We start from the raw sequence: 23,346 nt of genomic DNA, 5'->3' as shown, positions 1-23,346 counted from the left end.
CCTTGAGTAGTAAACTTTTCCATCTCAACTGGGATTGAAGCACAGGAATATTCAAAGCATTGGTGAAATGGCTTCTCTCTGTCAGTTCAGGGCAAAATTTACAGAAGCCAAAGAAAATGACAAAATCTAGACCAAATTCTTTCCAGTGATCCTTGCTCCAGTATATTGTTGTGTTGTAAGTACTGGGGTACTGTGAGAAGGGGCCCCTTATCTAAGAAAGAGTGTGCTAGTATTGGAGTGGGTCCAGAGGAGGTTCATGAGAATGACTGAGGAAATAAAAAGATTAATGAATGCAAAGCATTTGATGGCTTTGAGCCAGTACACACTGGATTTCAGAAGTACGGGGGGGGGGGGGGGGTTCACTGAAACTGAGTGAAAACTGTTTGATTAAAAAATAAATCAAATCCTTTGGAAGAGGTGAGATGGGATTAGAAAATGTAGAATTCTTGTGGGTAGAGTTCAGAAACTACAAGCGTAAAATGATCTCAATAGGGGTTATATGCAGCCCTCAGAATAATAACCAGGATGTAGGTTACAAATTACAATGGGAGATGAAAAAAGCATGTAATAAGGGCAATATTACAATAGTGATGGGGGATTTCAATATGCAGGTAGACAGAGGAAATCTGATTGGTGCTATATCCTAAAATAGGGAATGTCTATGAGATGGCATTTAGAGCAGCTTGTGGTTGTGCCCAATAGAGGAAAGGCAAATCTGGATTGGATGTTGTGTAATGAAGCACATTTGATTAGGAAGACAAAAGAAGACAAAGATTAAGACAAAGGAACTCATAGGAGACAATGATCATAATATGAGAGAATTCATCCTGCAGTTTGAGAAGCAGAAAATAAAGTCAGATGTGTGGAGTAGAGAAAAGGGATGATAGAGGAGCTGGCCATAGTTGTTTGGAAGGGAACACTAGCAGGGATGATAGCACAACAGCAATGGAAAGCGTTTCCGAGAGCAACTCGGACAGCACTGGATAGGTACAACCCCAAAATGAAGAGGTATTCTAAAAGCTTGATGAGACAACTGTGGCTGACAGGGGAAGTGGTAGATAGCATAAAAGGAAAAGATAGGGCATATAATATAGCAAAAGTTAGTGGGAAAATAGATGATTGGAAAGTGTTAAAAACAATACTAGTGTTAAAAACTAAAAACGCTGTTGAGAGAGAGAAGATGAAACATGAAATTAAACTAGCCAAAAATATAGGACAGATAGAAAAGTTTTTTTTTCAAATATATTAAGAGTAAAGGACAGGCAAGAATGGATTTAAGAGTGCAGGAAAATAACGCTGAGGACGTAGTAATGGAGGACAGAGAGATGGCGGATGAACTCAATAAGTGTCAGGCTTCACTGTGGAAGACACTAGCAGTATGCCAAAAATTGTAAAGTGTCAGAGGGCAGTGTAAGTGCAGTTACTATTACCAAGGAGAAGGTGCTTGGGAAGCTGAAAAAACTGAAGATAGGTATAACACCAGGACCAGTAAGTAGGACTGCATCCCAGAGTTCTGAAAGATGTAGATGAAGAGATCGTAGAATCATTTTCCTACAATCTCTAGATTCCAGAATGGTTCCGGAGGACTGGAAAATTGCAAATATCAATCCACTCTTTATTCATCTATTCATGCCACATGCTAGTGAAGCCAGGATTCGGAAGATTATACAGTTTAACATGTGGCTAAGCAGTTGGTGTAGGAGGGAGGGCATAAGATTTTTGAACTCTCTTCCAGGGTAGGTACAGAAGAGATGGTTGCACCTAAACTGGAGGGGGACTAATATCCTAGTGGGAAGGTTTGCTAATGCTGCTCAGTGGGAGTGCAAGAAGAGTTAGTGGTGAGTTTGTGGAGACAAACGTTGTTAAGACCTCAGGCAAAAGGTTGAACTTGGTGCAACAAATGTCCTAAACTGCAAATATTTCAATGCAAGAAGTATCATAGGAAAGGCAGATGAGCACAGGCCGGATAAACACCTGGACGTGTTCCAGGGTTTCGTTCTTTTAGATGTGACAGAGCAGAAGGGGATAAAGGAGGAGGGGTGGTCTTACTAGTCAGGGAAAATGTCACGGCGGTGCTCAGTAGAACAGGCTGGAGAACGCATCCAATGAGGTGTTACGGGTGGAACTGACCACATTAATGGGGCTACATTACAGACCACCAACTGTTTGAGAGATTTCGAGGAACAAATTTGTGGAGAGATTGCAGACTGTTGTAAGAAACATAAGGTTGTTATAGTAGGTGATTTTAAAATCACACATCTTGACTAACAGGTGTGGATTGGGGCAGGCTGTTTGGTTGCAAAAATGTATTTAGTAAGTGGAAGGCCTTTGAAAGTGAAACTTTGAGAGTACAAAGCTTGTAGGTGCCTGTCAGAATAAAAGGCAAATAGAACAGGTGTTGGAAATCTTGGTTTCAAGAGATATTGAAGCCCTGGTGAAGAAAAATTAGAGGTGCTAATGGAGTATAAGTGAGGTGCTTATGGACTATAAGAAATTAAAAAGAACACTTAACAAAGAAATCAGGAGTGCTAAAAGAAGGCATGAGGTTGTTCTGAAGGAGAATCCTAAGGGATTTTTCAAATATCTTAAGTGCAAAAGGATTGCAAGGGCCAAAATTGCTTCTCCGGGAGATCAGAATGCTAGTCCATGTCAGAATCAGAATCAGAATGTGAGAAAGAAGGAGGATCTGAAATAATTTTTTTTACATCTGTATTTACTCAGGAGGACACAGAATCTATAGAAGTGAAGCAGTGTGTCCACTTCATGGATCCTACGCAGGTCACAGAGGAGGAAGTGTTCACTGTTCTGAGGCAAATTAGGCTGGATAAATCCCCTGAGGCTGATAAGGTGCTCCCTCAGAAATTCTCTAGGCCCTTGCAGAAATATTTACATCATCCTTGCTGATGGGTGGATGTTAGGAACAGGAAGGGGTCAAAAAATCTACTAGGTGCTTCTTATAGACCACCCAATAGTAACAGGAACATTAAGGAGCAGATAGGGAGACAGATTCTGGAAAGGTGTAATAATAACAGGGTTATCATGGTGGGAGATATTAATCTTCCAAATATCGATTGGCATGTGCCTAGAGTGAAGGGTTTAGATGGGGTAGAGTTTGTTCAGGAAGGTTTCTTGACACAATATGTAGATAAGCCTACAAGAGGAGAGTCTGTACTTGATCTGGTATTGGGAAATGAACCTGGTCAGGTGTCAGTTCTCTCAGTGGGAGAGCATTTTGGAGACGGTGATCACAACTCTATCTCTTTTACCATAGCATTAGAGAGGGACAGGAACAGACAAGTTAGGAAAGCATTTAATTGGAGTAAGGGCAAATATGAAACTATCAGGCAGGAACTTGGAAGCATAAAGTGGAAAGAGATGTTCTCAGAGAAATGGTTGGAAGAAATGTGGCAAATGTTCAGGGGATATTTGCATGGAGTTCTGCATAGATACATCCCAATGAGACAGGGAAGGGATGGTAGGGTACAGGAACCATGGTATACAATGGCTGTTGTAAATCTAGTCAAGAAGAAAAGACAAGCTTATGAAAGTTTCAAAAAGCTTGGTAATTATAGAGAGCTAGAAGATTATAAGGCTAGCAGGAAGAAGCTCAAGAAAGAAATTAGGAGAGCCAGAAGGGGCCATGAGAAGGTCTTTGTGGACAGGATTAAGGAAAACCCAAGGCATTCTACAATTATGTGAAGAGGAAGAGGATAAGATGTGAGAGAATAGGACCTATCAAGTGTGACAGTGGAAAAGTGTGTATGGAACCAGGGGAGATAGCAGAGGTAGTTAATGAGTACTTTGCTTTAGTATTCACTATGGAAAAGGATCTCGGCAATTATAGGGATGACTTACAATGGACTAAAAAGCTTGAGCATGTAGAGATTAAGAAAGAGGATGTGCAGGAGTTTTGGAAAGCATCAAGATGGATAAGTCACCAGAACCGGACTAGATGTAACCCAGGATATTGTGGGAGACAAGGGAGGAAATTACTGAGCCCCTGACGATGATCTTTGCAACATCAATAGGGACGGGAGTGGTTCCAGAGGATTGGAGGGTTGCGGATGTTGTTCCGCTATTCAAGGAAGGGAGTAGAGATAGCCCAGGAAATTATAGACCAGTGAGTCTTACGTCAGTGGTTGATAAGTTGATGGAGAAGATCCAGAGAGGCAGGACTTATGAACATTTGAAGAATATAATATGATTAGGAATAGTCAGCATGGCTTTGTGAAAGGCTGGTCATGCCTTACGAGCCTGTTGAATTTTTTGAGGATGTGACTAAACACATTTATGATGGTAGAGCAGTAAATGTTGTGTATATGGATTTCAGCAAGGCATTTGACAAGGTACCACATTCAAGGCTTATTGAGAAAGTAAGGAGATGTGGGATCCAAGGGGAAATTGCTTTGTGGATCCAGAACTGGCTTGCCCACAGAAGGCAAAGTGTGGTTGTAGACGGATCATATTCTGCATGGAGGTCGGTCACCAGTGGTGTGCCTCAGGGATCTGTTCTGGGACCCCTACCCTTGGTGATTTTTTTAGATGACCTGGATGAAGAAGTGGAAGGATGGTTTGGTAAATTTGCTGATGACACAAAGGTTGGAGGTGTTGTGGATAGTGTGGAGGGCTATCAGAGGTTACAGTGAGACATTGATAGGATGCAAAACTGGCTGAGAAGTGGCAGATGGAGTTCAACCCAGATAAGTGTGAAGTGGTTCATTTTGGTAGGTCAAATATGATGGCAGAATATAGTATTAATGGTAGGACTCTTGGCAGTGTGGAGGATCAGAGGGATCTTGGGGTCTGAGTCCATAGGTCACTCAAAGCTGCTGCACAGGTTGACTCTGTGGTTAAGAAAGCATACGGTGCATTGGCCTTCATCAATCATGGGATTGAGTTTAGGAGCCGAGATGTAATGTTGTGGATATATAGCACCCTGGTCAGACCCCACTTGGAGTACCGTGCTCAGTTCTGGTTGCCTCACAACAAGAAGGATGTGGAAACTATAGAAAGGGTGCAGAGGAGATTTACAAGGATGTTGTCTGGATTGGGGAGCATGCCTTATGAGAATAGGTTGAGTGAACTCGGCATTTTCTCCTTGGAGCAATGGAGGATGAGAGGTGACCTGATAGAGGTGTATTAGCTGATGAGAGGCATTGATTGTGTGGATAGTCAGAGGCTTTTTCCCAGGGATGAAGTGGCTAACATGAGAGGGCACAGTTTTAAGTTGCTTAGAAGTAGGTACAGAAGAGATATCAGAGGTAAGTTTTTTACACAGAGAGTGGTGAGTGCGTGGAATGGGCTGCCGGTGACGGTAGTGGAGGCAGATACAATAAGTTCTTCTATGAGACTCCTGGACAGGTATATGGAGTTCAGAAAAATAGAGGGCTATATGTAAACCTAGATGATTTCTCATGTAAGGACATGTTTGGCACAGTTTTGTGTATTGTGCTGTAGGTTTTCTAAGTTTCTATCCTTAGTGATAGGTGAGCTAACAGAGTATTGGAGGATAGCCAGTGTTGGTCTGCTGTTCAAGAAAGGTTCTAAAAATAAACCAGGAATTTACGAATATGCCAATGTGCCTGACAGTGGTGAGAAAATTATTGGAAAGCATTCTAAAAGACTGAATATATAAGTATTTGGGTAACATTGACTGATTAAGGATAGTCAGGATTGGCTTCATGCATGGTAGATCATGTCTAGCCAATATTATAAAGTTTTTTGAGGAAATAACCAAGAAAGTTGATGAAGGCAGGACCGTGGATGTTGTCTACATGGACTTTAACAAGGCATTTGACAAGGTCCTGCATGGGAGTTTGGTCAGGAAGGTTCAGCCACTTAGCATTAAAGATGAGGTAGTAAACTGGATTAAATATTGGCTTTGTGGCAGAAGCGAAAGAGTGGTAGTAGATGGTCGCCTCTCTAACTGAAGGCCTGTGACTAGTGAAGTACTGTAAGGATCAGTACTGGACCCCTTGTTGTTTTCCATCTAGTATATCAATTATCTGGATGATAATATAGTAAACTGGATCAGCAAATTTGTGGTGACTTTAAGATTGGGGGAGTAGTGGACTGTGAGGAAGGCTAGCAGAGTTTGCACCGGTTTGGTCATGTACCTTGGTGGAAGGAATGAAGGCATAGACTATTCTCTGAGCAGGGAGAAAAAAAATCAGAGGTGCAAAGGGATTTGGGAGCCCTAGGACATGAAAAAGGATGACTTACAGGATGAGTCAGAGGTAAGGAATTCAAATGCAATGTTAGCATTCATTTTGAAAGGACTAGAATAAGAGAGCAAGGATGTAGTGCTGAGGCTTTATAAGACACTGGTCAGACCACACCTGGAGTATTGTTAGCAGTTTTCAGCCCTTTATCAAAGCAATGTATGCTGGCATTGCAGAGGGTTCAGAGAAGGTTCTTGAAAATGATGTTGGGGATAAAAAAGTTAACATATGAGGGGCATTTGATGACTTTACATTGTTGGAGTTTATAACAAAGAGGGAGGATCTCATTGAAACCTATTGAATATTGAATAGCCTGTGAAGAGTGGGTGTAGGGAGAATGGTTCCTGTAGTGGGCGAGTCTAAGACTAGGGCACAGGCTCAGAAAAGAAGGGTGTGCTGTTAGATGAGAGATGAAGAGGAATTCCTTTTGACAAAGGATGGTGAATCCGTGGAATTCATTGCTACAGATGGCAGTGGAGGAGAGTCGTTGAGTATCTGCGAAATGGAGGTTGGTGGGTTCTTGATTAGTCAAAGGTTCCAGGAGAATGGAGTTCAAAGGAAAAATAAATGAGCCATGGTTGAATGGTGGAGTAGACTCAGTGGAGCAAATGGCCTAATTCTGCTCCTATGCTTTATGGTCTTATTGTCTTAATACAACAGCACTATTCCCACTGCCACAGAGCTTTGCAATATCATATTCAAATGACTACACTTCACCAGTGGGGATAGATATTGCATCTATATTAAACTCTTTGCTGAAACATTGCTGTTCCTTGCCAGAGAGATGGCACTCTGCATTAAATAAGACCCACAAATGCTGTATAAACATTTTGGAAACAGAGAGGACTATGCAAAACTAAACCAAACACTTCACTCAGCTTGATGCATTTGGTAGAATCCCACTTGTTCACAGTAAAGTTGTCATAAGTTTAAAGTAACTAACACATCTAGTGAAATCAGATTGATTTTATTTCATTATTTATAAAGACAAGAACAGTTTAATCATTATTGGTAATTTAAAATGCCTTGTGTTGCAAATTGTCAATACAAGGAACATATAGATAATTGTCCTTTAATCTCCATCACTGTTATCTTCCTTTCACCTACAAGTATCGGAGGATGTTCAAGCTGTTGGATGAAGCTTTCTCTTCAATGACAAGTTCCTTCTTGCTGTCTTTTTACAAACTACTTGTGAAGGAGACTGGTTTTGAAAAACAAATGCATTTGCAGAGAATAATTATTTAGGGTGAGAATATGATCCCACGTTAACAACATTTAATCAACTCCAGATTTCCAGTATGTCTCAGGTTATCATTGTATGCCCTTAGTATTGGTAGCAATCTCAAATTTCCACCATGAAATCCACAAAATTCCCAGTATATGGGGTCATTTCCAATCATTGCCATGTTTTATAACTTCAAATCCCTGAATTCAAGTTGGCTGGATTTCCATTCCTCTCGATGGGCTTTTGACATGCATCCATCATTTGACTTCCAACACCGAAGTAGGGGATCACATTGCACAAGAGACAAATGGGAGACAGGCCATTTTGTCCAAACGTTCATATTGGTATTCATGCTCCACATGTCTTTCCTAACACAATCTGTCCAATCTTTTGGTATAACTTTCTATACCTTTCCCATTAAGTATTTATGTAACTTCTCCTTGATTGACAAGATTGGAATTAAGAGATAGAAATTAAGAAATGCTTTCTTCTGCCTCTCTACTTTCTTTTTGCAATTTGCAATTTTCCAATCTTCCAGAATCATTCCAGGATCTGTGATTTTTGAAAGATCATTACTAATACCTCCTTGATCTCTTCTGCCACCTCTTTCAGAACTCTGGGGTGTACACCATCTGGTTCAGGTGACTTATCTACCTTCAGAACTTTAAGTTTCCCAAGAGCCTTCCCTCTATGAATGGTAACTTCAGACACTCATGCCCCCTGACACCTGGAACTTCCACCATACTGCCACTGTCTTCCACAGAGAAGACCAATGCAAAATATTTTTTCAGTTCGTCCGTCATTACCTTGTTGCCCATTAGTAATCCTTTAGCATAATTTTCCAGCAGTCCAATGGCAACTCTCCCCTCTCTTTTATGCTTTATGTGTCTGATGAAAATAAGGTATCCTCTTTAATATTACTGGTTAGCTTATTTTCGTATTTCAGCTTTAACTTCTTAATTATTTCTTTAGTTGCCTTCTGTTGGTTTTATAAGCTTCACAATCCTCTAACTTCCCACTAATTTTTGCTATATGATATGTCCTCTCTTAGGCTTTTACATTGGTTTTGACTTCTCTTGTTAGACACGGTTGTATCATTTTTCCTTTAGAATACTTCTTCCTCTATGCCTTCCAAATTGCTTCCAGGCATTCCAGCCATTGCTGCTCTTCTGTCATCCCTGTCAGGGTTCTTTTCCAATAACTTCTGGCCAGCTCCTCTCTCATGCCTCTGGAATTCCCTTTACTCCACTGTAATACTAATACATCTGACTTCAGCTTCTCCTTCCCAAATTTCAGGGTGAATTTGGTCATATTACGATCTCTTACACTTAAGGGTTCTTTTACCTTAAGCTCTCTAATCAATTCCCATTCATTGCACAAAACCCAATCCAGAATTATTGATCCTGTACTTGGCTCAACCATGAACTGCTCTCAAAAGCCATCTCATAGGCACTTTAGAAATTCCCTCTCCTGTGATCCAGCACCAATCCGATTTTCCCAAACTACCTACATATTGAAGTCCCCCATGACTATTGTAGCATGGTCCTATTGATATGCATTTTCTATCTCCCATTGTAACTACTGTTTGGGGGTCTGTATACAACTCCCATCAGGGTCTTTTTACCCTTGCAGTTCCTTATCTCTATCCACAATGATTCAACACCATATTACCCTATGTCATCTTTTTCTAATGATTTGATTTCATTTTATACCAACAGAGCAACACTGCACCCTCTGCTCTCCTGCCTATCCTTTTGATACAATGTATATCCTTATAGCTTCCATCTATAATCTTTCAGCCATGTACTGGTCACTTAGTGCAAGACATTTTCTAATTCCCACTCTCTTCTATTGTAGATGTGAGATTTATGTTCCTTTTGGATTGTTATTCAGACAACTGATCACTGCAATAAGATCCTCATGTCTTAAACATCCAATTTAATCATGCTGTGTTGGTTACGGGCATGCTAAGTTGGAGCCAGAAGTGTGGCCACACTTACGTGCTACACAATTGTTGGACCCTGTTGGTCATTCGTTCAAACAATGCCTTTCACTGTATGTTTCAATGTACATGTAACAACTAAATATAATCTTTATAATGTTTCTCTTTAAAATCTTTCTCTTAAATCACAACTGTGCATGGCTCTATTAGGAGTCTCATTTTATGTGGTTTTAACTGTATGCAGGTACCGGAAGGTCGGTGCCAATAATTGCACTGATGGTGTCTGGGATCAGTACACAGCCAAGCAGCATCAGTGCTCTAGCCGACCTCCACGGGGTCTGCACCTCGTCACCAGCGACGGAAGGCTCGTCATGATGTCACAACAGAACGTCACCTTCATTGCCCACCTGGAAGAGGTGAGTCATCCTGAGGCACTACTTCCAATCAATGTGAGTAGTTTTAGTCACATCTGTGATGGAACAACAATATATTGTTAGCTGAAGGTCAAAGCCAAGCCCTTCACAGGCACTGCAAAGAGCCTAAGGATATAAGAAATAGGAGCAAGAATCAGTCATAGAGTCATACAGCATGGAAACAAATCCTTTGGTCAACGTAAGATTTATTGTTCCTTTGAGCCATTCAATAGGACCATTGTTCCATTTCCACTTTCCTGTCTCTTCCCTTAAACTCTTTTAGAAAAGGTAGAGCAGGAGGTAAAAGAGGGCGGGAGCATTGTACTAACAATCGAGGAGAATATCACAGCTGCACTCAAAGGAGACATAGTGGAGGAGTCAGACATTGAGTCCATTTGCGTCGAACTCAGGAATAAGAAGGATTCAATCACATTGATGGGATCATACTACACATCACCAGAACATTGAAAAACAGATAGGTAATCAAACTAAGGAAATGTATAAAAATAATAGGGTTGTTGTCTTGGGGTATTTCAAATTTCCTATTATAAACTTCTTAGTGCAAAATGTGTAGATGGGGCAGAATTTGTTAAGTGTATCCAGAAAGGTTTCCTAAATCAATATATGGACAGTCTAATGAGAAGGAAGGATGTGAATGGAAAGGTAATAGAACCTTGAATGTCTATCGAGGTGATGAATTTAGTCAAGAAGAAAAGGGAAAATTATGCAAAGCCTCAGAAGTTAGGATCAAATGAAGCAAATGAGGAGTGTAAGGAAGACCTAAAGAAAGGAATTAACAAAGCCAGGAGGGGACATGAAAAGTCCTTGGCAAATAGGATTAAGGTGAAAACCAAAGCATTCACAACATACATCAGGAGAAAAAGAATAACTAGGGAGATGATGGGACCATTCAATGATAAAGGGGGGAAGCTTGCTTGGATGCAGAGATATGAGTGAAGTACTTAATCCGTATTTTGCTTCAGTATTTCCCAGGAAAAGGATGTGGAGGACCAGGAGATCAGTGCTGAGTGTATAAATAATTAGGGTGCTTAGAGGTCAAGGAGGAGAAAGTGTTGGGCCTCCTAATGAGTATTAAGATGGATGACCCCAGGGCCTGATTGGATTTACCCCAGGTTTTTGAAAGAGGCAAGGGGCCAGATTGCCGGGGCCTTGATCAGTATCTTCATGTCCTCTCCAGGCACAGGTGAGGTTCCAGAGGACTGGTGAGTGGCTAATGTTGTACCTCTATTTAAGAAGGGAACAAGGGAAAATCCTGAGAACTGGGTCTCATGTCAGTTGTAGGGAAATTGCAGGAGAAAATTCTTAGGGATATGATATATGAATATTTGGAAACCCATGCCCTAATTAGGAAGAGTCAGCATGGCTTTGTGCAGGGCAAGTCATGTCTTACCAACATGGTTGAGTTTTTGATAAGTTGATGAGAGAGATTAATGAGGGTAGGGCAGTGAATGCTGTCTACATGGATTTTAGTAAGGTGTTTGATAAAGTCTCTCATGGTAGGCTAAACCTGAAAATTAAGATGCATTGGGTCTGCAGTGAATTGGCAATTTGGATTCAGAACTGGTTTGCACATAAAAGACAGGGTAGTGGTTGAAGGGACTAAGTCAAGCTAGAGATCTGTAATTAGTGGTGTTCCAAAGGGATCTGTGCTGGGACCCCGCCTCTTTGTGATGTATATAAATGACCTGGATGAAAGTGAAGATGGATGGGTTAGTAAGTTTGCAGATGATAGCAAGATTGGTGGAGCTGTGGATTGTGTGGAATACTGGCAAAGAATACAATGTGATATATATCAGTTGTAGATATGGGCAGAGGAATGGCAAATGGAGTTTAACCCAGATAAATGAGAGGTTTGGCACTTTGGTAGGGCAAATGCAAGGAGACACTACGCTGTTATGGATAAGGACCTAAACAGCGTTGCTCAGCAGAGAGATCTTGAGATCCAAGTTTATAGCTCCCTAGCTCAATAGAGTGGTTAAGAAAGTTTCCAGAATGCTTATGGAGTCCTGCTGAAGGGTCTCTGCCTGAAATGTCAACTGTACTCTTTTCCAGCGATGCTGTTATGTTGCAACCTTTTAACTCTCTAGTTAGTCACACCTGGAGTACTGCTTACAGTTCTAGTTACCCCAATATAGGAAGGATGTTGCATTGTTTGAGAGGATGCAGAAGAGGTTTACCAGGATTCCTGGTTTAGAGGGCACGTGCTATCATGAGAGGCTGGATAAACTTGGGTTGTTTTCTTTGGAGTTTCAGAGGCTGAAGGGTGATGTGATAGAGGTATATAAGATTATGAGAGGCATGGATAGAGTAGATAGGGTGTATCTGTTTGCCAGGGTTGAAATGTCTAATACCAGAGGGCATGCATTGAGGTGAGAGAAAGTAGGTTCAAGGGGCATGCGAGGGGTACGTATTTTACTCATAGAGTTGTGCATGCCTGGAATGCACTGCCTGATATGTTGATACATTAGAGAAAGCAAATACATTAGAGAATTTTAAGAGACATTTGGATACGCACACGGATGGAAGGAAGATGGAAGGATATGGACATGGTGTAGGTAAGAAGGATTAGCATTTGGATGTTTTTGATTTGCTTTTTAGCTGGTTCAGCACAGTATCATGGGCTGAATGGCCTGTTCCTGTGCCGTACTCTTCTATGTTCTAAACATATGTCCAGCTTAGCCTTGAATATACTTGTTTGTGCTTCACCCACAATTGTCTAGGATTGTGAATTCCAATATTAACAACCTTCTGAAGAATAATTTCCATCCTATTTCGAGCTGTAGTTCTTGACCACGACCTCCCCCCACCATCCGCATCACAGAGTAACCCCTCAGCGACTGGATTCCTTCACAAGTGAAAACATGCTCACAACATCCACTCTATCAATCTGACTCAAGGTTTTGTCTCAATAAATTTCCTCTCTTACTTAAAACTCAGAGCGTATAGGCCCAATCTACTTGTTCTCTCAACTTTAGACAGTGGGAATGCTACACTGGACCCCATTTAGTGCAGAGTTGAGATTGTGGATTGAGAATATCAAAACTACAAGCTACAACACGCTGTCAGTCACTTTCTTCTGCGTAGTGCTGTGGTGTAATTTACATCGAGTCTGGAGAGCAGACAGGGCTTCAGGTTAACAATTCCTCTGAATATTAACGTGCCCATTGCTCTTCCCCACCACACCCTGCCTCATCCCATTGTTGCACTTAAGGGTTGTTCCAGATTTTTGTACACATGCCTCAAGAGTAAGACTTGATCTCACAGTCTCTGACTCTGAAACAAGAGAGTTCTCAACAGAGTAACACTTCATGGCTAGCACCTATCCCCAAATAGTAGCTCCGTACCACTCACACTGGGCAACTGAAGAAATGGGCTGCAGCTGGTTCTGTCATCTACCCTTACACCCTCCTTCAGTGACGCCAGAGTCTTGATCCATCCCAGTCATCCTCCGCCAAGTCAGAGAGCTATAAAGAGTGAACTAAAGGAAACACTTAAGATGCAGACTCATTCGCAAAAATGAATATGGTAAAAGGTTGAGCAACTTAATAATTCAGTTCTTCAATGTGCAGTATGCCTTTTCATTAAAGGAAATAGAGTGAAATTTTTGATTGATACATTGACAGAAAGAGAGATCAGGTATGCTACCCTCGGCCTATTAAGTGAGCACTCTTCTGAGCTGAATATTTTACCAGTAGTAGCCAGTTCAGAGTTCCCTTGTTAGAGCTGACAAGTGTCTGATTGAACATCAAAACTATAAAATGTGATGTATCTGGACACAATCCAAGTACAATAATACTCCTATAATCTACAATAGGATTTTTCAAAAAATCTTGATGTTTCACTTTCTGCCCACCTGCCTCTGCACCACAAATGCAAGAAATTCTGTACCTGTTGGAAATCTTGAGTAACAAATGCAAAATGCTGGAGGAACTCAGCAAGTCAGGCAGCATCTGGTTCACTGGAGATGTTATACTTCTGTGTTACTTCTTAAAGAAGGTGAACTGAAATTGCATTAGGGAATTAAATCAGTAACCCAAAAAACTCTGTCAGTCAGTCGCAACACTGAAGTCGTGACGGTGCTGTACTGTTATTCCATGTTACACACACATGTACGCTTACAGTTACACACACGTATGCACATACATACGACCATTAGTACCCACTCACCGGGATATGAGGCTGCCAGATACCCTCACCTGGTTTAGTCTGCCTGCCAAACCAGTGTACTGGGGTGTAGCCGCTGTGGCATGCAAACAGTTGCTTGGAGCCACAGATGGCAGGTGAATGTCTGGTGGGGACCAAAAGTGAGTGAGCTGCCCCAGAATGGATATGACAAGCCCCTTCACTAGAGGTGCTACCCCTCCCTGGGCACATAGGGACAGGGCATTAATTTTGGCCAGTCAGCTGAGCCTGTATTCCAAATGAGAGGAATATGAATGAACGGGGATTTTAGGAAAATGGCCAAAGGAGGAGATGCTCAATAATGTCTCAAAGAAAAGTGGAGAGGCCAAGCAGTTTACGGTTTTTCAGGACAAGATGATTAAAGAGGCAGATTTTAAATACCTCCTTTAAGAAAAGTGGAGAGACTGAGTGGTTTAGAGCTTTGAAGGACATAAAAGCAAACACCAAGAAGTTTTATAATATAATTTACACACCAAGATCTATGATATTTCTGGTACGCTCTGATTTATAATGTAAAATTCTGGTGCTCCAGAAGACTGCTGTATTTTATTTTGTAGGTTCACTGCTACTCACAGCGTATAGTGAATGGCAGCAGGAATCTACAATTAGGCTTCTCAGCAGCAGCTGAAATACTTTTAATGATTCCAGCGACAGTATTAAAGTTTTAACATAGTTTCATTCTACAGCGGGGAATACCATAGTCATGTCTCTAATATGTCATGTCTGTCTCACCCTTACCTCTGCATCTGAAGATTGTGAATTCCAGTCCTACCCCAAAGAACTGAGCATTAAATGTGCACTGGAATTTCCATGCAGTGCTGTACTCTCTGAGTCCATCTTTCAGTTAATCTCAATCTGCACTTTCAGGTGGATGTTGCACTATTTCCGACAATATGGGAGGTATCCTTCAACCAACATATCTAAAGCATATCTTAGAGCATAGAAAGTAGACTAGGACAGCACAATACAGGCCCTTGGGCCATGATACTGTGCTGACATTGCAACTCACTCTAAGATCGTCCACAAAGACTTCTAATTTTCTTTCATCCATGTTCCTAATAAATTTTCTTAATATATCTTCACAGAATCCAATAGACCATCTTCCATTGCTTTCCTAATTCTGGTCAATTGGATTCACCAGACTGCTAATCCTGCCAGTTGTATCTGGCCTAGCAAAACAATCCCTGTTCAAAGAAATCCGAGACATATGGAAAGTCCTGAAGAAGGGCCTCAGCCTGAAACGTCAACTGTTTATTAATTTCCATAGATGTTGCCTGTCCGGTTCCTCCAGCATTTGTGTGTGTTGGTATGTAATTATTTGATATTATACACGTATATTAGAACATAGAACATAAAACTCCACAGCACAGCATGTGTTGTTTGGCTCATGATGTTCTGCTGACTTTTTAATGTGCTCTAAAATCAGTCTGACACCTCTGTCCTATGTAGGCCTCCATTTTGCTGACATCAATATGCTTATGTAAGAGTCTCTTAAATGTCCCTAATGTATCCGTCTCTGTCACCACCCCTGGCAGCAGATTCCACACACCTACTATTCTCTATGGTTAAAAAAAAACTACCTCCAATGTCCCTACTACACTTTCCTCCAATCACCTTATAATAACGCCCTTTCATATTAATGATTTCCACTCCCTGAGTCTGTGGCTATCCAGTTAATCTCTGCCTCTTATATTATCTTGTACAACTCTATCAAGTTGCCACTTATTCCACTTTGCTCCAAAGAAAAAAGCCCTAGCTCGCTCAATATATCCTCATAGGACACTCAACAAAGAAACTCATAGGAGACATAGGAGCAGAATTAGGTCACTTGGCCATCAAGTATACTCCACTATTCTATCATGATTAATTTATTATCCATCTCAACACCATTCTCCTGCCTTTTCCCCGTGAACTTTGACGTAACCAAAAACTCATCAACCTCTGCTTTCAATACCCTCAATGACTTGGCCTCCACAGCCAGATGTGGCAATGAGTTCCACAGATTCATCACCCTCTAACTAAAAAAAAATCCTTCTCATCTCTATTGAGGCCTTTCAAAATTTGATAGATTTCATTGAGAACCCACTCATTCTTCTAAACTCCAGCAAGTGCAGGTCCATCAAGCACTTCTCATATATTAAATTTTTCATTCCCAGGATTATTCTGGTGAACCCCCTCTGGACCCTCTCCAAAACCAGCACATATATTCTTAGATAAGGGGCCCAAAACTGCTCACAGTACTCCAGTGCAAACTGACCAGTGCCTTACAGAGTCTCAACATGACATGCTTGCTCTTATCTTCTAGTCCTCTCGAAACAAATGTTAAGATTGCATTTGGCTTCCTTACCACCAGCTCAACCTGCAAGTTAACCTTCAGGGAATCGTGCACAAGGACTTCCAAATCACTTTGCACGTCTGATTTTTGATTTTTCTCCCCATTCAGAAAATAATCTACCAAATCCATCTACCAAAGTATTTGACCATGCTCTTCCTTACACTTCCTTCCAACAGCCAATTTTTTGCCCATTCTCCTAATCTGCTCAAGTCCTTCTGCAGACTCTCTGCTTCCCCAACACTACCTGCCCCTCCACTTATCTTTGTACTGTCCGCAAACCTAGCCAGAGAGCCATTGATTTCATCATCCAAATCATTGACATACACCTTAAAAAGAAACAGAGCCCCTTGGAACCCCACTAGCTTCTGTCAGCCAATCAGAAAAGGCTCCCTTTATTAGCCAATACTCTATCCATGCTAGTAACTTTTCTGTAACACCCAGGGCTCTTATCTTGCTTAGCAGCCTCATGTGTGGCACCTTGTCAAAAATCTTCTGAAAATCTAAGTACACAACATACACTGATTCTCCTTTGTCTATCCTGCTTGCTATTTCTTCAAAGAATTCCAACAGATTTATTAGGCAAGATTTTCCACCAAAGAAACCTTGCTGACTTTGGCCTATTTATCATGTGCCTCCAAGTACCCTGCAACCACAGGATACTTGGACTCCAACATCTTCCCAACCACTGAGGTTAAGCTAACTGGCCTTCTTCTTCTTCCCTCCCTTCTTGAAGAGTGGAGTAATATATACAATTTTTCAGTCCTCTAGAACAATGTCAGACTCTATTGATTCTTGAAAGATCAATGGCAGCTACTTTTACACCTCATTTCTTTTTCTTGTCCTTTGCTATAACTCTAATTAGTATTAAACCAAGCAACATTCCACATAGCAAACCAGATTCCCCCAAAATGCCTTAAATCCAAATATGTACATTTGAAATATAGTTATTAATTACTTTCTTCAAATTGTCCCATGGCATCTTTTATATAAAATTGAAGGAATAAGTAATTCCTGAGCTAAACATCTCATTCAAAAGATGGCATCAATAACTTACTCAATCATGGATGACTAATATGCCAGTGTATCATTGACTCAGGCTCAGAATACAAGGAACCTGTTGAAAACAGAGACGAGGAGGAATTCCTTTCATCAGAGGATGGTACATTTTTGGAATTTATTGTGACAGATGCCTGTGGAGGGCAAGTCATTGGGTATATTTAAAATGTGGTCAATTGATTATTGGTTAGAAAGGGTGTCTACGGTTATTGGGAGGTGGCAGGAGAATGGGATTGAGATGGATAATAAATCAACAACGATGGAATAGTGGAGCAGACTCAGTGGGCCAAATGGCCCAATTTTGCTCCTTATGTCTTATGATAATAATCATTAAATTAATGCATTTTGGATAGGGTAATCTTCCTGCTTTGTTCTTGAGCAAGAAGTTTTAAGCATCTCATTATCTCTCTTTATCTCCATTTCAATTGTTTCATTAACATAATTTTTAATGTGGTCTTCCACATTAGATGTATGAAATAGTCTGATTGTTATCACAAACACAAAAGTTGCAGATGCTGGAAATCAAAGCAACACACACAAAGTGCTTCAACAACTCAGCAGGCCAGGCAGCATCTATGGAAAAGAGTAAACAGTGAACGTTTCAGGGCGAGACCCTTCATCAGGACTCAACTGTCATGGCATTTTCCGGGCAACGTGAGAGGTCTATTTTGAACTGCAACCATCATATTGGATTCAATTACCTGATTGTTCTTTAATAACCCCATGGTTTAAAGCCTCTGAAATGGATTTCTTTTTACTATCGGTTTCATCATCAAAGTACTAGTGCTATGGATTTTCCAGCAGTCAGATCTTTTTAGGGCTACATTAGCGAATCAGCTTACTGTTTAATTTATGAGCTGGTTGCTTTCCCTCTCAAGAGAGTGGCCAGCTTATGTTTAACATGGGGAAAGGGAACTGGATATAGACTTGAAAAGGATAAGTTTGCAGGGTTCTGCTGCAAAATGGGGGGAGGGGGAAAGATGTTGGATTACAAACCTAACTCAAAGCACCAGAAGAGGCCCAAAGCTCCCAATGGACATATTAAACAATAGACAATAGACAATAGGTGCAGAGGTAGACCATTCGGCCCTTCGAGCCTGCACCGCCATTCTGAGATCATGGCTGATCATCTACTATCAATACCCGGTTCCTGCCTTGTCCCCATATCCCTTGATTCCCCTATCCATAAGATACCTATCTAGCTCCTTCTTGAAAGCATCCAGAGAATTGGCCTCCACTGCCTTTCGAGGCAGTGCATTCCAGACCCCCACAACTCTCTGAGAGAAGAAGTTTTTCCTTAAAATAAATATTAAAATAAATCAATGTCCAAGAATTCAAATCACTTTTTGATTATTATGATGGAGTTTGCATTTTCCTTACTTTTTCATTTAAGCTATCCAGAGAATGATGGCATCAATGGTTATACAACATCATGAATGCCAATTTGTGACATGTGGTATTACCAACAATTACATTTTTTAATTCTTCTGCAAAGCAGTTATGCATTGTCCATCTCTTGTCACCTCAGGCTGAGTGACATACCCAGAGAGTTAAAGTAGGTGCATTTGTAAATCACATATGTAACACCTGTGTAGCACTTTTCCTATCTCATGTGACTGGTCACTGCACTCTTTATGATAAAAAGCAAATTCCATAGTACTACACAAGGTGTTAGGTGACTATCAGAAGCTCAAGGTATCAGAAGGAGGCAGTGAATAGAAAACACTCACATCTGGAAGTAAGTTTTGTTTATAAAAATAGCAATATATACAAAATATTTACAAGTTAGAACAATTCAAAATTCCGTCATTCTGTTTAGGTTCCAAAATCAGATATCAAATGAAAACCAAATTTGTTATTAGTTAGAATCAGTGAGATTTATTAGAATAACCTTTGTTACTGGATTTTCTCTAACTACTTAGAGCTAGTGTTACTCCCTATTTAAAAGTTTACAGACTAACAATGCCTTTCTATTTATCCCTAGTTAGTTAGGAACTAACTGAATTCCTATTCTTAAGTATTATGGTTAACTTCAGTTTCAGTTCAAGACAGTATGTCTACAAATTCAAATTCAACACACACACACACACACACACGTATATATAGCTTATCTCCTTTCATGACAAATCTTTGCTCGCGGAAACTCAAATTCAGATCCTTCGAAAGAAAATAAACATACATCGAAATGTATTAAATCCTTTACCTCATTAAATATTTTGTTGCTGGCTTGGTTCTTTGATCTTGGATAGCTCACCATCTTGTTTCTTGGTTTTTTGAATAAATTGGTGGGTCTTCACAGAAAGTCGATTCCCAATGCTTAAAAAAACCTGACCTGTATACAACAGGATTACGACCTGTAAGTTTTTATTCACATTCTATTTTCTATTTCAAAATAACTCAATATCACATTGTCATTTCCAAATATTTCTCCCTTACAATGCTACTGAACATATTTCATACACAAATTATATACTCGGAATTGTAAAAGTGTTTTAACTCACCAAATCCCTTGGTGAGATTTAACAGGACTAAAGTCTGGTTACACTGTAGAAATCTTGGGCATGCATCTCTGCCAATATTATCTCGTTATAGCTGTAAGACCAAAAGATATAGGAGCAGAAGTAGGCCATTTGACCCATCGAGTCTGCTCTGTCATTCAATCATGGGCTGATCCAATTCTTCCAGTCATCCCCATTCCCCTCCCTTCACTCCATACCCTTTGATGCCCTGGCTAAACAAGAACCTATCTATTTCTGCCTTAATTCCTCTCAATGACTTGACTTCCACAGCTGTTCATGGCAACAAGTTCCACAGATTTACCACACTCTGACTAAAGTAATTTCCCTGTATCTCTGTTCTAAATGGACATCCTCCAATCCTGAAGTCATGCCCTTTTGTCCTGGACTCCCCTACCATCAGAAATAACTTTGCCATGTCTGTTCAGGCCTTTTAACATTCAAAATGGTTCTATGAGATCCCCCCTCACTCTCTTGAACTCCAGGGAATACTTCCCAAGAGCTGTCAGATGTTCCTTAAACAGTAACCCTTTCTTTCCTGGAATCATTCTCGTGAATCTTCTCTGAGCCCTCTCCAATGTCAGTATATTCTTTCATACTTTCATTCTTTCATATTCAGTATAAGGAGCCCAAAACTGCACACAGTACTCCAAGTATGGTCTCACAAGTGCCTTATAGAGCCTCAGCATCACATCCCTGCTCTTATATTCTAAATCTCTAAAAATGAATGCCAACATTGCATTCGCCTGGAGGTTAACTTTTAGGGTATCTTGCACAAGAAAAAGTCCTTTTGCATACCTGCATTTTGAATTCTCTCCTCATCTAAACAATAGTTTGCCCATTTATATCTTCCACCAAAGTGCATGACCATACACTTTCTAAAATTGTATTCCATTTGCCACTTCTTTGCCCATTCCCCTAAACTATCTCAGTCTCTCTGTTTCCTCAATGCTAGCTGCTCCTCCATCTAACTTTGTATCATCAGCAAATTTAGCCACAAATCCATTAATCCCATAGTCCATATCATTGACATACATTGTAAAAAGCAGCAGTCCCAACACTGATCCCTGTAGAATATCACCAGTTACCGGAAGACAGCCAGAATAGGATCCCTTTATTTCCCTCTCTATTTTCTGCCAATCAGACAATGCTCCACCCAGGCTAGTAACTTTCTGTAATTCCATGGGCTGTTATCTTGCTAAGCAGCCTCATGTCAAAGGCCATGGCACTTTGTCAAAGGCCTTCTGAAAATCCAAGTACAACACATCTACTGCATCTCCTTTGTCTACACTGCTTGAAATTTCCTCAAAAATTGCAGTAGGTCAGTCAGGCAGGATTTTCCTTTCAGGAACCCATGCTGGCTTTGGCCTATTCTTGTTATGTACCTCCAGGTACTCCATAATCTCATTCCTAAAAATCAATTTCAACAATTTCCCAACTACTGATGTCAGGCAACAGCTCTATAGTTTCCTTTCTGCTGGCTCCCACCCTTCTTAAATAGCAGAGTAACATTTGCAATTTTCCGGTCATCCAGTACAATGCCAGAATCTATCAATTCTTGAAAGATCATCGTTAATGCCTCCGCAATCTCTCCAGCTACTTCCTTCAGAACCCAAGGGTGCATTCCATCAGGTCCAGGAGATTTATCCACCTTCAGACCATTAAGCTTCCTGAGCACCCTCTCAGACTTAATTTTCACTGCATAATCTTCACTTCCCTGATACTCTTGAAAGTCTGGGATACTGCAGACGACTTCCACTGTGAAGACTGATGCAAAATATGTATTTAATCCCTCTGCCATCTTGGTATCTTTCATTACAATATCTCCAGCGTCATCTTCTATTGGTCCTACATCTACCCTCAATTCTTTTACCCTTTATCTACTTAAAAAAGCTTTTAATTTCTTCTTTGATATTAGTCACCAGCTTCCTTTCATAATTCATCTTTTTCCTTCTTAGTTTCTTTCTGCAAGTTTTTAAAAGCTTCCCAATCCTCTATCTTCCCAGTAGCTTTGGCTTCCTTGTATACCCTCTCTTTTGACAATAGACAATAGGTGCAGAAGTAGACCGTTCGGCATCTGCCAAGTATCTGCCCGCTCACCCAGCCTATCCAAGTCACCCTGAATTCTAACATCCTCATCACATGTCACACTGCCACTCAGCTTAGTATCATCAGCAAACTTGTTGATGTTATTCTCAATGCCTTCATCTAACTCTGACTTCACTTGTCAGCCATGGTAGTGTCCGACTTCGATTTGAAAATTTCTTCTTATTTGCAATATTTCTGTCTTGCACTTCCCTCATTTTTTACAGAAACTCCAGCCATTGCTGCTCTGCTGTCCTTTCTGCTCATGTCCCTTTATCCCACTGAAATACCAACATATTGGAATTTAATTTCTCCTTCTCAAATTTCAAAGCAAACTCAATCATATTGTGATCAATGTTCCCTAAGGGTTCTTTAATCTTAAACTCTCTGGATCATTGCACAACACCCAATCCAGCACAGCCAATCCCCCAGTGAGCTCAACAACAAGCTGTTCTAAGATGCCATCCCTTAGACATTCTACTAATTATCTCTCTTGAGGTCCAGTTTTTGAGGCCTGGTTTTCCCAATCCACTTTTATGTTAAAATCTCCAATGATTACCATAACATTGCCCTTCTGACACTCCTTTTCTGTCTCCTGCTGTAATGTGTAATCTGTTTGGAGGCCTGTATACAGCTGCCATTAAGGTCCTTTTACCCTTGCCATTTCTTATCTCAACCCACAGAGACTCTACGCCTTCTGATCCTATGTCATACCTTTCTAATGATTTAATATTATTTCTTATACACAAAACCACACCACCTCCTCTGCCTACTAACCTATCGTTCTGATACACCGTATATTCTTGGACGTTCAGCTCCCAATGGCAGCCGTCCTTCAGCCAAGTTCCAGAGATGGCCACAAGGTCATACTCGCCAATCTGTAGCTGAATTTCAATATTGTCCATTTTATTTCTTATGCTGTGTGCAATCAAATATAACACTTTCAATCCACTATTTGTTGCTTTCTGTTGTAAATCATCCCACTGGCTGTGATTATGCCTCATCTCCTGTCGGTCCTTCCTATCATCTCTGGTGCATGCTATCCTTGATTTATTTCTGTTTTCCCCTTCCTCAGCCCTATCACTCTGGTTCCCACACCCTGCCAAATTCGTTTAAGCCCTCCCTAACAGTTCTATTAAACTTACCTGCTAGGACATTGGACCCCTTTGGGTTCAGGTATAACCTGGAGTTTTGGTACAGTTTGTACCTCCCCCAGAAGGGGCTCCAATGATCCAGGAACCCAAAGCCCTGCCACCTACACCAGTCTCTCAGACACACATTAATAAGCCTGATCACGCTATTCCTGCACTCGTTAGCACGTGGCACAGGCAGCAATCCCGAGAGGTCATG

At 40.8% G+C, this 23,346-nt stretch overlaps 1 protein-coding gene across 1 annotated transcript in view; it reads left to right on the top strand.

The window, feature by feature from the left end:
• LOC132379726 (VPS10 domain-containing receptor SorCS1-like) overlaps nucleotides 1–23,346 on the top strand; it is a 1,404,942-nt gene that overhangs the window by 1,309,387 nt on the left and 72,209 nt on the right. The window contains exon 18 of the mRNA XM_059948015.1: nucleotides 9,633–9,804. Coding sequence (XP_059803998.1) covers nucleotides 9,633–9,804 — 172 coding nt within the window. The remainder of the gene's footprint in view (nucleotides 1–9,632; nucleotides 9,805–23,346) is intronic.

The sequence above is a fragment of the Hypanus sabinus genome, chromosome 22 (assembly GCF_030144855.1).
Source record: "Hypanus sabinus isolate sHypSab1 chromosome 22, sHypSab1.hap1, whole genome shotgun sequence".
Taxonomy (NCBI): domain Eukaryota; kingdom Metazoa; phylum Chordata; class Chondrichthyes; order Myliobatiformes; family Dasyatidae; genus Hypanus; species Hypanus sabinus.
This window is presented reverse-complemented; position numbering and strand designations above follow the sequence as displayed.